The sequence below is a fragment of the Psammomys obesus genome, unplaced genomic scaffold (assembly GCF_907164565.1).
Source record: "Psammomys obesus unplaced genomic scaffold, mPsaObe1.curated_primary_1811, whole genome shotgun sequence".
Taxonomy (NCBI): Eukaryota; Metazoa; Chordata; class Mammalia; order Rodentia; family Muridae; genus Psammomys; species Psammomys obesus.
The window spans coordinates 39,064,039-39,080,304 of NW_026585644.1; the positions used below are offsets into that span (position 1 = coordinate 39,064,039).

At 40.2% G+C, this 16,266-nt stretch overlaps 1 protein-coding gene and 1 pseudogene across 4 annotated transcripts in view; one reads left to right on the forward strand and one right to left on the reverse strand.

Moving 5' to 3' along the window:
- Rasgrp3 (RAS guanyl releasing protein 3) overlaps nucleotides 1-16,266 on the forward strand; it is a 95,063-nt gene that overhangs the window by 48,908 nt on the left and 29,889 nt on the right. For 2 of the 4 annotated variants that reach the window (XM_055618311.1, XM_055618338.1), the window contains exons 1-6: nucleotides 9,063-9,103; nucleotides 9,409-9,609; nucleotides 10,880-10,982; nucleotides 13,302-13,364; nucleotides 13,873-14,004; nucleotides 15,306-15,453. In XM_055618311.1, the coding sequence (XP_055474286.1) occupies nucleotides 9,540-9,609; nucleotides 10,880-10,982; nucleotides 13,302-13,364; nucleotides 13,873-14,004; nucleotides 15,306-15,453 (516 nt within the window). In that variant the 5' untranslated portion in view covers nucleotides 9,063-9,103; nucleotides 9,409-9,539. Of the gene's footprint in view, nucleotides 1-9,062; nucleotides 9,104-9,408; nucleotides 9,610-10,879; nucleotides 10,983-13,301; nucleotides 13,365-13,872; nucleotides 14,005-15,305; nucleotides 15,454-16,266 lie in introns of those variants that run through there. The other 2 variants (XM_055618321.1, XM_055618328.1) reach the window with 1 other exon arrangement.
- On the reverse strand, nucleotides 4,497-4,951 carry LOC129685015 (40S ribosomal protein S13-like; annotated as a pseudogene).

Here is a 16,266-nt window from a genome sequence, read left to right on the forward strand (position 1 = left end):
CTATAAACACACAGGTTTCTAAATAGGAACAAATGTTTTCACTTATATTTTAACATAGTACAGTTTCAGTTGGAGAAGGAAAATAATCCGTATTACAGGTTTTGGAGGCTTTATTATCTGCACACACAAAACTGGTATCAAAATGATGGAAAAAAAGTTTATCTTTTAAAACTTATCACTGCCAATGATAAAATAGCTGAGGTCATAAAAACAATAAAGCATTCTGTCCCCTTATGCTGTTCTTGCTTTAATTTAATTTTATGTGTATGAGTGCTTTGCTTCCATGTGTGTTTGCTCAGCACATGAATGCATGGTGCCCATGAAGACCAAAAGAGGGTGTCAGATAACCTGGAGCTGGAAGTTGGTTGTAAATTGCCATATTGGTGCTGAGAGTCGAACCCAAGTCCTCTGGAAGAGCAACCAGTGCTCTTACGTCATCTCTCTAGCGCCTTTTGCTTTCTGATTAAGTAATTAGATTAGCACAGAACGTGATGCGTTTCATCGTGTCATCTTCATACACAGGCATCGCTGTACTTTGGTTTCACCATGTCCCCTCTCCCACTCTGGGGGGGTTCCCTCCCAGTTACTTTCTCTTATGCCTAATTACCACACGTGTTCCATTACTCTTTCTTATAGTTTTGCTTGTGAGCTTAGCCTTTAACGGCTGAGCCATTTCTCCAGCCCTCCACTACTCTTTCTATTTTCCATCCACCACTGGGGATCTTCCTTCTCTCTCATGACTGTCTTTCTAGTTTTATGACCTACCACCCCTATAGTTTTTTTTTTTAATGTTTTCATTTATTTATGCAATTTTGTTGTCTTTGAGCTACCTTGCCCAGGCGACTCCTAAACTTAAGGCGGCCTCCCTAATAGCTCTACCACTTCCAGCTTGTTATGTACTTTTTTAAAAAAAATATCAAAACCTGAGTTAGATGTTGTAGTGTGTACCTAATGATCTCAGAACTGGAAGTCTGAAATAGGAAAATCATGAGACCCAAGGATAGCCTGGACTACACAGCTTGTACACACTGACACCCTGACTCAGAGAAAAACAAACAGAATAGTTATCTAATTAAATCCAAGGCCTGGGTGCTGTGTGTAGCCCAGTGGTAGAGCATTTGCCCGGAAAGTCTGAGGCCCTGAATTGAGGGTGGGTGAGGAAAATGGGAGACAAGGGGCAAGGAATCACTCAGAATTCATCCCACAAAAGTTCATTGTATTTTAGTAACAATTATGTAATAAGGATTTTGTTACATTTTACTGGAAGGCTGGGGAGGAACAGGACCTCCAGAGTAGATTTTTTTGGGGTGTGTGTAGGTGGGGCCTAAGAAGCTCAGAGCAGTGACTGGCATGGAAAGCATTGAAAATGATCCCTTCTCCATGTCTTCTTCCTCCTGCTCCTCGATGACCACCACCACAATCATCAAATTCACTCTGAAGTAAGTGCAACAATCAAAGGAATGTGATGATCATTTCAAGTGACTTGACATCAGGTCCTTCTAGGGTATTAGAGTCAGCAACAGAATTATTGTGAGGACAAGATTGGCTTCTTGAGAGGAAAACATTGATTTTAAAAATATATATATATTAAAAAGAAAACTATTTTTCCAAACTCAAATATTAATCTTTTTTTCCTCCTCTTCTTCCTCCTTTGGTTTTTTTGAGACAGGGTTTCTCTGTGTAGACTTGGACTTGCTTTGTAGACCAGGCTAGTCTCAAACTCACAGAGATCCACCTGCCTCTGTCTCCCAGAGTGCTGGGATGACAGGCATGCACCACCACGCCCTGCTCTGAATTTTAATTTCTGGAGTAAAACATTTCCTAGCTGCTATCCTTATTTCAGAATGTTATTTTCAGTTGAAATGTGGGGTTGTCATAATAAATCGTAGCAAGTCATAACCCTTGGGTGTGGATGAACGCATCCATCTGGATATCATGCACCCACTGTCCACAGCATGTGTGTCTGGCTTTGTTTCATTTTCAGCTTCTTCCTAACGTCAGGAAAGCACCTTTTAGTTGGACTTTGAAGTTTCATGGTTTATTACTAGTGCTTCCCCTGGACTTTCTTATTTCACTTGCACCAGCTAGTACTAAACATGGCAGTTTGACTGCTAGTATTAAATGCCAGCAACTAAGAAAAAAAATGTGCAGCTGAACTTTGGTCTTTTATTGATACCCCCATCCCTGCCTCAAATGCAGTGAAGTCCTGTGAGTGAGATGAGCCCTGAGCTTCTCCTGTTTGGTGCTTGGTACCCGCATTCCCCTGGCTTTGCCAAGCCTGCTGTAACAGTGAAGCTTAGTCATCTATAGACAATATGGCCAGTGACGGATGCTTCGGAGTCAGGACAGAGAGTAGCGAGCGTGTGTTCTTAACCTTTCGTGGAAATGGATTTAACAGGCTGACAGGGTTTCAAATCATGGGCAGGAAAGATAAATTTTATGGTCAGACTTGGGCTTTAGAAATTAGAGGGTAAAATGCTATTGGACAATCAGTTCCTCTTTAGGCCTCTATATTCTTACGTATGCAGCGAAGATAATTACTTTGGTTTTTATTACAGTAAGCATAACGTTCCCCCAGCATCACAGCTTTCATGCAGTATTGTCAGCAATAAGTGTTTTTTTTTTTAACATGCTATTATTGCTTTTTTTTTTTGAGGACAAAATATCCCATTAATATTGCTTGATATCCTATTAATTTAGTAAAATATTTTAGAAGGAAATGATAAATGAACAGTACATAACTTAAAATCTAGGAAAATCTTATTAAATAAGCTTGTCAAAGGCAAGAATGGAAAATAGTTTTAGAGTTGAAGAATATACTATTTAAAAAAAATTATTTTTATGTACACTTGGCGTATGGCATACAAATATATCTGTGGGAGGGAATCAATCCACTGGAATTTGAGTTAGAGAGCAGACAGTTGTGAACTGTCATGTGGGTACTGGGAATTGAACCAGGGTCCTCTGGAAGAATAGCCAATGTTCTTAACCACTGAGCCATCTCTCCAGCTGAATATACTATTTTCTATAGCTATTCTCATTGTCAGTGTTAAATAACTTTTGGCTCAGCCCTCCATATGTGTGGGGGATTTTATGCTTTATGTCATGTATTGTGGCCCATGTACAATGATTTACCCTTGCTATAAGCACAGGGTTGGTTCTCTGTGCTGAAACTATTCCACTCAGTCTGTGACACAAACAACTTTGACAGTGATAAACAACAAAACTGATGGAACATGCTGGAAAGAGCAACTGACCAGAGGAAATAAGGTAGAAAGAGAAATCTAAAGAACTGAGAGATGAACTTGAAAGAACTGGGATTGGATGTTAAAGTAACAAGACCAAAGTTGAAATAACAACAGCAACAAAATCTAACTTTGTAAGGTTTTATTATTTGCTTTTTAATCTTTTAAAAGACAGCAGGTAATGCGGGCACTAAAGGGTATAAATGGTAAAACCAGAAATGTGCAAAGCCCTAGCTTGGAGGGTTGTGATCATGGTGAATGTAACTAAGTTGAACTAACCTGGATCAATTCAAAGGGGAAAAGAGAAACAATTTCTCTATTTGTATCTCTACTAATTTCCCTTGGTGACTTAATGTCCTTTTAACCCAATCAAGGAAAAGGACTGGTAGCAGCCCTGCCATAGCTCTATGGCTCAAACTTGCAGTATGAGGGTGACTAGACCAAAGCAAGAGGAACCTAGAGCTGCTCCTTTTGTAAAGAAGAGAACATCATATTAAGTTGTTCCAGGAAGTTCAAAATAATTTCAGAGATACCCACACAAGTGGGAGCTACGATAGCTTAAAGAACGAAGACTATAGAATAGAATGTCATCTCAAATTCCAAAACAGTTTGAGGTTTCTTCTATCAGTGAGAATTTTGGTGTCTTCTTCCTAGTGTCTCAAATAACTTTTTTCCTGTTGATAAATCTCAGATCTGTATCTAACATAGCCAGGCAAAAGATCTTTTAATATCTAGCCATCCAAGTAAAAAAAAAAAAATCTATCTACCTTTTACCTCCTGCTGCTGCACCAAAAGAGGCAGTCTTACTGTCCCTAAGACCAATCTCTCCACTAATGCATGGGATCCATCACTCCTGTCCTGCCAGCATTATTATGTGTGAATTAACTTCTTACTGTCTTACCCTTTCCACTCTTCCTTCTGTTAACGTTTAGCACTTAATCCTTCTTAAGGCTCAGCTTGGAGTCTCTGACAGCTATTCAGATAGCAGCGCAGAGTTCCTTGAATGTCACAGCCATTGCTAACTCTACATGACCAAATTAACTCATTTGTCTCAATGAACTTTCCTGTTCATTGAGCAATGAACTCAATGAATGTTCCTCATTCTCTTCCTTTAAGTTCACTATGAAGCTTGGGAATGGACCTATAAGCTGGCCTAATATCTAAGTAGAAATGTTGGCATTCTCTTAAATTCTTTTTTTTTTTTTAATTTTTTATTCAAGGTGATTTTATTGCTGGTATATACAAGAGAATTTATGCCACTAGAGCAGAGGCTGTAGATGACTTGTATTTCCATCTGGGTGGGAGGACCCGCTTAGTCTTATAGTAACGAGCCAACCCATGAATTCTGCTCTCTATCAGAATCAAACGGAATTTAGGATCCTTACCCTTTCTGTTTCTCTCCAGATGCTTTCAGACGGCAACGGCTTTCTTAATCAAATGGTAGAGATCCTCAGGGAGGTCAGGGGCAAGGCCTTTGGATTTAAGGATTCTCAAGATTTTATTACCAGTCACAAAACGGACCTGTGCCACACCATGTGGGTCCCTCAGGATCACACTATCTGGAAGGGAGTCAGTCCTTTCTTGGCCAGTTTGTAAATCTGTTCCTTCATGTTGTCAGACGTCAACGTCAGCCACATGGGGACTCTACGGCAGTAGGGCAGCACCGACTAGAACAGGCCCTTCCCGGGAGCGTGCATGAGACCCATGATGGCAGAGGTCTGGCAGCGAAGAAAGAACGAGGCAAAACTGTGTAACCCAGGCTGGCTTCGAATTCGCGATCCTCCTGCCTCTGCCTCCTTCAGCAAATCCTACCGGTGTGCGCCACCACAACCGGCCATTCTCTTAAATTCTGTAAATTCCTCATCATCAATATATTAGCCTTGTTGGATCTATTTTCAGTGTACACTCGTCACCTACTTTTGCTCATCTTTATTATCACTTGATGCTTCAAACACTATTATCTGTTGCTTGCATGATTATAAATGGCTACTAAGTATTTCCCTATCTTTTGTTGTTGTTGAGACAGAAAAATGCTTAAGAATTTGCTAGCATTTGGGGTCAGTTCTTGGAAACCCTTATTGAGTAATTTATGGAGACAAGTATACAACCAAAGGAGGATTTTACATTACATGCATAAAAATTTTCTTTTTAAAACCACATATGAGTGCTTTTAAGATGATTTAAAAAATCCTATTTATTATTATTCTGAACAGGGGTGATCCACACGATATGGCCTACGTTGGAGGTCAGAGGGCAGTTTTGTGGAGCCAGCTCTTTCTCTCAGTTTTCACCTGGATCTAGAGGGTTGAACTCGAGTCACCAGGCTTTCATCGAAAACACTTTACCATCTGGGTCCTTTCTCTGCCAACTGATTAAAGAAATCATGCTACCTAACAGCTATTTTGAACATGTTCCCCTTTAATTTGATTTTAAGGTTGATGTTTACACTACATTTCAAACACCGCATAGACCTCAGGAAATACCACCAAAGGAGCTTCAGCACCAGGTAAATTTGTTAGGGTTCTGTTGTCTAACTGTAGGTTCTTTTCTACTGTTGTCTTCAGGCTTTCCAGCTCACTTATAATTTGAGTTGAAAGAACTTGTTCTTCAGTCTCCTTCTTCCATGCCCTTCTCAGGGATGACAACTGCCCTTGGCATCTTTTCAGATCTGGAACTCTTATCTGTATGAAAATAGATTGTAAGTGTTTTTAAAAATAATAATAATAATAATAATAATAATAATAATAATAATAATAATCCATTAAGATTATATAAGAAGCAACCTTAAACATACCCAGCAAAAGAAAAGAAGCACAGCATGATGCTAGTGAGAGCTATATTTTTGCGCAATGAGATTATAGGTAACGTCTTTCCTTGATGTCCATCTTAAGACATAAGTGCCATTGTTTTTGTAAAGTGGAATCTTTGTTTTTGAAAAGGTGTTTGTAGACACAACAAGGCCCACATGAATGAAATGCAATCACAGGTAAATGTGCAGGAGACAGAGGATAAGTGGAGACACAGACAGGCTTGGTGATGGCAGAAACAGATTGTAACCCAATAGCCTAGTCCACTTGGCCCACTACAAACCAGATTCTTCACTGTTCACAAATACAGCTCAAAATACAGTGACAGGCCTTTAGTACAGGGTTATTTCTAACCACTTGTGGGCAACTTAACGCTTCCCAGACAACCCAGGCATCATTTTGGAGTTTGGCTTGAAAATGCACTTACGGTTATGTACCGCTCTTTCCAGCTAATTGTTTAGTCTCAGCTTTTAAACACACTCACCGAACTTAAGTTAGAGAGAAATCAGGAAAGTGCCAACCTAGAAGAGGTGTGAAACTCTTATTATGACTATGGGCGGACCCTGTTAAATATAAAAGGCTGACAGGAATTTCTAAAGCTAATTTAAAGTAGTGAATCAAACTGAAAAAAGGAAAACAAAACGTAAGTATTTATGGGATCTCTAATTCTCACACAAATTTGCACATAGACAAACTTAAGGTAATTTTTGCTTTATTCATTCATAAATCCACTCATTTGTAAAATTAATAAATCTTTCTTGGGAGAATTTTCTATGGAGAATTATTGTCTCAGACATTCAAAGGAAGACAAATTCATGAAGACAGTTAAGGCATGCTGAGTAGCTTGGAGAGAGAAGCGTTTTGTTTTGTTTTGTTTTGTTTTTAAACTAGGGTGGTCTGGAAAGGTTTGCTGATAAGATAGCTTTATTATGAGGTGAATGAGAGTTGGCTCCGCATGGCTTTATGAATCCCCTTCCTGTTGTTTTCATTAAGCTGTTCTTTTTCTCCTCCAACAGTGGTGCAAAGACATGACCATATAGAATGAATTGACAGGAAACCTAGAAACCTTTTTTTTTTTAATTGTAGAATTATATGCCTAATACAGACTCACCCAAATGTCCTCCTGTGGCGATCCCATTGAATGAATACAACCATGCCTGTTAGTCATTGTTTCCCATTGCTTTCTGCAGCTGACTGTGAGCCCACTGCAGGCAAGGACAGAATGAGTCCTTCCTCCATCTTGGTAGCTTCTGTGCCTAACGCAAAGCCCAACGCTCGGTAAACAAAGCTTGAGAGGGAAATAAACACTGAGTCACACAGTTCACCAGAAGATTCCCTAAAGGATTCATTTATGCACTCCACTGTCCAACGCTTTATGGCGGGGTGGCCTCTGTGCTTCTCCCTGTCCTAGGATGATCTGGCATCAGAAACCAGCTCTATAAAGTAAGGTGTTGCTGTCTTCCCAACAGGGACACATTCCATAACTGACTCTAAGGTGTTGCTAACCCCAGTTGCCACATGGCACTCTCTTACTTCTATGACTGATGATTTTCATTACATCCCCTTTTCTGATGTTGTGTGAAAGAGTAATACCCTTCATATTAGATCGAAGGACAACATTGGGACAGCTCACCCTAGTCATATCATCTGGGGGAGTCATATGAGGGAAAGGGAGTCCAGAAGTTTTATTTTAACACGGACATCTTGCTTACCCCATCATTGAAAGGTGAGGTAGTTGGGATTAAATTGTTGAGTCTCTGAATTCCATAAGCTTATATATAAGTAAATAATTGCTTCCTCACAGCATCATGATGAAGATCTAAGCAATACCCATTGCTGGTACAACCACTTTAGAAATCAACCTGGAACCTTCTCCGAAAACTGGGAATAGCCATACCTCAAGACTCAGCTATACCACTCCTGGGCATATACCTGAAAGATGCTCCATCATTCAACAAGGACATTTGCTCAGTCATGTTTATAATAGCTTTATTCATAATAGCCACAAACTGGAAACAACCTAGATGTCCCTTACCTGAAGAATGGATAAAGAAAACCGTAGTACATTTACACAATGGAATATTATTCAGCCATTAAAAATATGGAAATCATGAAATTTGCAGGCAAATGGATGGAACTAGAAAAGATCATCCTGAGTGAGGTAACACAAACCCAGAAAGACACACAGTATATACCCACTTATAATTTTATGAATTTTAGTCATATAGTACAGGATAGAAATACTACAATGCACAGACCCCAAGAAGATAAGGCCGATGAGCATCTTAGCCTTCATGTGGGTCCACTAGTTAAGGGAGTGGGGGATTTCTCTGACAAGGACCATGTTGCCTGCTTTTTTGATGACTTCCCCCTGATGGGACTTCCCTACCAGGCTATAGGGAAGGAAGACAAACTCAGTCCTCATGTGAATAGATGAGCTGGGGTGTCTGGGGAGAGAGGCTCCATTATTCTAAGGAATAGGGGAGAGGGGATGTGGGAGGGAGGGTAGAAGTGGAAGGAAAGGAGGGAAGAACCTATGAATGAGATGTAAATTAATTAATAAAAAAGGAGATCTAATCAAAAAAGTTGGGTAAAGATTAAAACTTTTATCCTGGTACCTAGTGCATTGGGCAGTTGTTCAATAAAAGAATATTGCTTTTTACGATTGTGGCGGCTCATGTTTGAATGTTTGAAAATGTCCCCAGTTGGTGAAACTGTTTAAGAATGATTAGGAGTTGTGGCCTTGTTGGAGGAAGTGTGTCGCTGGGGTTGGGATTTGAGAGTTCAAAAGGTCACACTCTTCCCGGTTAACTCTCTTTCCACCTGTGACTGTGCATCAGGATGCAGTCTCAGCTGCTGCTCCAGCAGCATGCCTGCCTGATGCCATGCTCCTCTAACCCTCTAGGACAGTGAGCCCAGCAAGTTTAGAATTTTCACTTACAGTTGCTGAACATTCACATGATCGATGGGGATGCTGCTTATAACTACCCTTGTATTAACAGGTGTGTCCTTCTGACTAGATCTGCAACACCGACTGTTAAACTAAGTAAAGTGAGTAGCTTTCTTGAATGCCTTGTTACGTAAGAATATGAAGCGAGTGTAAAGCATTATTTTAAAAACTGTTCAGCTGCAGAGGGGATGGCAATGAAGATGAAACACCTCTGTGTTCAAGTCACAGTGCATGCTAGGGGAGATCCCAGCCAGGCATTTCATTCTCATGGCAGTTGAGATCATCTGTCAATCTGATACTTCTCTTGTAGATGATCCAGGCAATGGCAGCTGGGCAGTGGCAGGAAAGCTAGGAAAGCAGTTTCTTGATGTGGTCTAAATCTAGTCTTTTCTTCTTGTTCTTTTAGAGTGTTCCTGAAGTCTAATTAGGAACAGAGGCTATCAAAGCGTGCGAGAGAACCATTGGCTCTTACAGATATGGAGATAATCTGTCTGCTGCTGGAAATGTCTCCGGATTTTTGACAACGGCTAAACAACCATGGGGTCCAGCGGCCTTGGGAAAGCAGCAACGCTAGATGAGCTGCTCAGCACATGCATTGAGATGTTTGGTATGACCCTTTACTCTCCAGTTGTGTTGTGCCTCTTGGTGCTGCCCCTGGCTTTAGTTCAAATGCAGGCTCTATGGAAAAGGTTTCAGTGTCTGCACCTTGGTGTCTGAGGGTGGACCTCTAGTTTCCCTGGCTTTTACATTTCTTTCTCTTCACTGCCCACAGCTCATATTCCAGGCAAACTATCTACTTATTCCTGGAACATTCCTAGTGTCATTTTTTATGTCCATATTTTTCTTCTCTTATTGTTATTCTCTTTGAGGTCATCAGTTGTCATCCTAGATATTAATAATTCCTAATAATGTATCAGAAATGGTGCTTAGTTCCACCATTCCATGTCCAGTGCATGTGCTCATAATAAGTATGGTACATGCTACAGTGGTGATTGCCTTGTTCTTTGATTCATGTGTCTTTCTCTCTGTGTGTACTTTGCAAAATATACCATTATAATCATTTGTGTATATCTTGTGTCTTATCACAACTATGAGCTTTGCTTTGCTCTTTGTATATCTATCTTATCATTGAGCATTGGAGTCACACAAGAGAACTTTGTTTAATCAACTTAACAATTTGATTTGTCTGAAACAAGCCAGAAGTAAGCCAGAGCGGGACTATTGGATAAAATAGAGAGTGCCAGTGGTCAGCAAGGTGGCTCAACTAAAACCAGTGCCAAGCTGGATGGTCTGAGAGCTCACATGGTAGAAGAAGAAAGCCAGGTTTTCTGAAAGCTATTCTTTGTCTTCCACACATGAAGTACCCCCACCCCAACAAATAAATAAACCAATACAAGATGATCACTTAATTTGAATTTAAGATAATCAACATTTTTTAATATGTCTCAAATATGCCAAGGCCATGCTTATTCTGACAAATTAATCATTATTTAACTTTTGATTCAAATTTACCTACATGTCCTGAATTTGTATTTGCTATCTTGATCAATTGTAAGGTAGAAAAATGGTGACGCCCATTTACCTTAGTTTGAAAGGAAATGCCAGCTGAAGTAGAAGGCAAAATAGACAGTTGGGCTTGGCAGTTAAAAGTGCATGCTGCTCTTAAAGATGACAGAGTTCATGTCTGAGGCTCACAACTGCCTGTTACTCCCATTAATGCCTCTGGCTTCATGAGCACATACCCACTCTTATACACATAATTAAAAATAAATTTTACAAAATATAATGGGGTGTATGAGACATTGTTGGCACTGTGATGTTTAAGGAAGAAAAGATTAGTCCTGCCATCTCTTCACCCCTTATTTTATTGTCCGCAGATGACAATGGAGAATTGAATGACAGTTATTTGCCAAGAATAGTGCTCCTGATGCACCGATGGTATGTGTCTTCCACCGAGCTGGCAGAAAAACTCCTCTGCATATATCTTTTCAACTGCTGTGCAATGTTTTGAGTCATAAATCAAGTTCTGTATTTAGATCGAGTGTCTATCTAAAACCAGTAAATTAAGAGAAATAAACAGTCTTAATCAGTCAGTTATCCAGCTGCTTTGAGGCTACACAAATGTTAGATGAAACATCTGGATGATGGACCAAATAGATGACTAGATACTGGGTATTTTGGCTGTGTTTGCTTTGGCTCTCTCAGTAAGATGTGAAATGGAACAGAAGTTGCAGGCTGAGGGTTCCTAACTTATCCTTCACATTTTGACTGGTGGCATAATGAGTGAATATTTAACAGTCTCAAGACCTAATTTTTTTCTCCCATGATGACAACAAAACCTAGCTTTAGTTTTCACATTTCCTCTCCTTGGTAAGACACAGTGAATGTTCTAGAACAGTGGTTCCCAACCTTCCTAATGCTGAGACTCTTTAATAAAGTTTCATATGTTGCACTGACCCCACAAACACAAAATTATTTTGTTGCTACTGAATAACTGTAGTTTTGCTATTGAATCATAATGTAAATATCAGATATACAGGATATCTGATACGTTACACTCAAAGGGGTCTCGACCCACAGGTTGAGAATCACTGTTCTAGAAGGGTTTTTTTTTTTGTCCCCCCACCCCGTAATTTGCCAGTTGATGCTAAATTTTTTGTTTTACTGACAAAGAAACAAACCAACCAAAAATATGTACAAGCCTGGAAATTAAATTCCACATAGTTGAAAACTTCATTTTGGAGTAAGAACAGCTATTTATTGATTTTGTGTATGATATGGTCCTGAAAATGATAATGCAAGCAGTCTCACAGTAAGAGGCGGTTTATTATAAGATATGTGCTAGTTGTACAATCTCTAAGGGTCTTCTTTTATCTCTGTCTTATATTATCCAAGAGGCCCTGTGAGAGTGGGGGAGAATGCCTATTGGAAAAGGAGAGCCTGGGACTTAGAAAGTCTGCCCAGACATTATTGCCTGTCAAGGCTGCCTGGGCCAAACAGGGATGAAGCCTGTCCACTTCACATTTCTTCCTTATATCCTCTCACAGTTTCGAGGGACAAGGCAGTGTTAGAGAGGGAAAAGAGGCATTTACCTTGAATGGAGAGCCTTGGCAGTGAGCAGAGTCTCTGTGACTCTTGGTCTCACTATTGACAGACAGATGAAGGGAAGGAGGAGGGAGTTAACCGTATGATCCATACATTGCCCACCGAGTTCATCCACAAACAGCACTCTGATCCTTAATGTGCTTGCCAATGCAGGAAACACAAAGAGGGGTAATCAGGCATGTTAAAGCACAGTCTGGGAAATTTCAGAAGGCATGAAAGTGGAAGACTGACATTTTCCTCCTTGGATTCTTAACCAACTCTGCCCACTGTGCCTGGCTACAGTGGGAATATTTGTTAAAGAAGAACCAGTGATAGACTTAACAAATAACAACTGTGGTATTAATGTATCTGAACATGACATTATCAAATAGCAATGAGATTAGAGCGCTTGCTATATAAAACACCAATCCTAAATACAAAATCCTTTTTAGCTAAAATGGTGCTTGTGGGAATTATCAATTTTGAATTATGTAAACTTTGCAGTGTGCTTGTAACCACAGTTTGGGTTGTTGGTTGGCAAGTACTCAGGAAGGTGCAACTAATTTGTAAGTGACTTCTCCAGAGGATCAAAAATGCCCAGATCATTTGACTACTCAGTGTTGACATGCTCACATCCCACTTCCATGCCCATTTGATGATCTTTAGGTTGAATTCACATCGTCAACAATTCTGAAACAAACATTTCATATCTTGGATTTTTAACAAATTTCATAACAGCTGAACTTACATAATAAGAAGTCAATAAGAATGACACCCAAGCCGGGCATGGTGTCGCAGGCCTTTAATCCCAGCACTCAAAGAGGCAGAGGCAGGTGGATTTTTCTGAGTTTGAAGCCAGCATGCTCTATAGAGTGAGTTCCAGGACAGCTAAGGCTACACAGAGAAACCCTGTCTCAGAAAGCAAAACATACAAACAAAAACAAACAAAGAAACAAACAAACATGGCACTCATGTCTAAAAATACACTATTTTAAATGGACTCACATTTGAATACAGCATCACGTTAGTTCAGGAGTGGGTTTTTTTTTCTTGTGGTGGTGTTGCCTCTCCAAAAGTTTCAGAGTTAGAGACATTTTGCATTTCAAAGTTTTGGATTAGAGGTGCTCAGCCTGTAACTCAAACTGCTTGGATTCATGTAAATTGATGGAGCAGGATAGGCATATGCAACAAGAACATTTTCTTTAACTAGCCTACGTATCGGAATGCCAGTGGAGAAGGCTGTGATGAGTTTCGACTGAAGATCTGCTATTTCATGAGGTAAACCCAGTTACAGATTTAATTTCTCATAGTTTTGGATTCTGAAATTGTCAACAATTCCTATCTTTCTAAGCAGCCTGTACTTCTCCCCCTGCCTTTGAAACTATTAGTTCTTCTCTGTTCCTCCTGGGTAGGGTAAAATTTACCTGAGGGACTAGAGATCAGGTAGGGGATGATGCCTTAGGGAGTAAAACCAGCTCACAGAGCCAGCAGATTCAATGTTTTCTCTACTCCATCACCATACCTACATTGTCATGAATTGGGGTGGGAGCTCCCCTCAGCTGTGCTCTGTAGTAAGTCAGGAAGAAGTTCAAGTTGGCAGGATCTTGGTTCTCATTGGAAGTATATACAGAAAGGACAGAAGGACACAGGTAGGATGGCTGGGGATAGGAGCTGACAATTTGGAACTATGGTACTGGGTTCACTGTTTTGTTCATTCTACAGTAGTCTCCAAAAGAAGTCCAAACGAAATCTTCCAGCTGTCTAAAGTTCTTTCTGTACCTTCCAGGTACTGGATTCTGAAATTTCCTGCAGAGTTTAATTTGGATCTTGGTTTGATTCGCATGACTGAGGAGTTCCGGGAAGTAGCTAGTCAACTAGGATATGAAAACCACATCAGCCTTGTGGACATATCCAGCGTGTAAGAGCGGCAAGTCTTTTGATCTTTATGGGTCCTTTGCTTCGGGGAAGGGCTGGTAATGGGCCTTCTTGGCTGGAATCTACATTGTTCTAAAAGGAAGTTCCTTCTTTGAAAACAGCCTGGTTACAATGAACACAGCTATCTATCTCTCCACATAATCTACCTCTCCAAGCTGCAGGTTATGGAGCAGTACCTTTATGGAATTATTCTGTGTTTGAAAAGTCCACAAGAGAGCACATGAACACATTTGACACACAGTGGATGCTGAGTACGTAGTTCTCAGTGTCTCCTGTGCCCCAGCTACTCAGATCACCACACTGATTTCTCCTAGGAGCCTATCAGAAAACAGTCTTGGGTCCTGATTAAGCCTGCTGAATTGGAATCTATACCTTAATAAGATCCCCAGGTGATCTATATTTTCATTCAAGTCTGAGGAGCTCTCTCTTTCAGTGTTCCAGAAGCTCACTCGAGCTTTCACAAATGTTGATGAGAGTTGTGTCCTGACTGGATATCTCATTAGGGCCTTAGTACTAATTAGACATATTTAATACAGACTAGCTAACTTTGGAAAGCTTTCTTATGACCCTAGCTAGGTATGCTTGTCCATATTACAACTGTATATTCTATCCCAACATGGTCTGAAATTCCTTATGTAGCCTAGGCTGTCCTTGAACTTGTGATGATTTTTCCATCTTGGATTTCTGAGTGCTAGAATTGCAAATGTACATCAAATATACATATTTTGTGTCTTAGGCATTACCTGAAAATGCTTCTTCAAGACCAATTGATAGTGAATGACCCAGGATTCATCAGGGGTGCCTGTTTACAATGTCTGCCATTCAGATTCATTCCTAATAAATCAGCGTCACTGGAAGTGAGATGTAGGCCTTTGTTTTCATAATGAGTTTTTCAGATAATCCATATGATATTCATGTGTGATAACCAAACGATGGCTATTTCTAAGTGCCTTGAATCACCATCTATAGGCCAACAAACTTCTGCGTTTATAGGCTTAGCCATGATCTCTTCTTCATAGTTTAGATCTTGCTTGGCCACAAGGAATACCAAATAAGAGATTCAGGATGGCTCAGGGCACACCTACACTGCCTAGAAAAAAACAACTCCAAGTCTGTGTTCTATTGGCAAAGGGTGGGTGGTTTTCTCTTCAAATATGGAGGACAGGGTATGTATTTCACACAAGCTCCTGGCAGGAGGTCAAGAGTTACAGTCAGTAGGTTAATATCTTCCACTGAGTGAAATCCGTTTTCGGCACGCTGACCAGACTTGCTCTTCTTTCACAGTCCTTCCTATGACTGGATGAGGAGAGTCACACAGAGGAAAAAAGTATCGAAAAAGGGGAAGGCCTGTCTCTTATTTGACCATCTGGAGCCCATTGAGTTGGCTGAGCACCTCACTTTTCTGGAGCATAAATCTTTTAGAAGGATCTCAGTAAGGAACTTGATGGTTATTCTTCCAAGGGTAACAAGCACTGTGCCAACTTTCCCAAGAGCTGCGTGTTCATACTCCCAAGTGTTGGCAGCCTCTGCCACTGGGCTCGGCTGGAAATGTGCCCTCAATTCACAGGAACAATCCCTTTTAACCAAATATAAATATTATCCTGTCTTTAGTTTATGGCTCAGGAGCTATATTTCTGTCACTATGTTCAATGTCTCCTTTCATAGAATTAAAGCATGATTTTTCTAAATATTCAGCAGAGATTTAACCATTCAAGGCTTATTTAGTTAGAGTGACCTTCTCCAAGTGAATAGTTTTGCTAGGCCTTTTATTTATGGTGGTGGGGGTTGGGAGTGAGTTAACTTATTTTGGTATCTATACAAATGCCTAACTATGAAAATAGGTTGAGAATTAAGAACTGGAGGCTGTGAGGAGATCTCAACATTAGATGGCCTCTTTCCCAGAGACAGAAGTCCTGAATTAGACTTTCTTTCCTACACTTCTCATTTCTTTTCTATGTTCCTTTTCCCTTCCATTCTCCTTCCTTCCTCACCTACAGTCTCGTCAAGCTGCCTTTTTGTTGCTACCCATTTCTTTAGAGTGGTTCCATCAGCCGTTTACTTGCTCCATCTTGTGAGCTCAGGTGAAGTCAGTAACTGTTCCCTTCCCAAGAAGCCTGAACTTAATCACTTAATCATACCATGGTTGGCAAACAAGATGATTTTGACTAGAAGCATAGATTTCTTTTTTCTTTCTTTCTTTCTTTCTTTCTTTCTTTCTTTCTTCCTTCCTTCCTTCCTTCCTTCC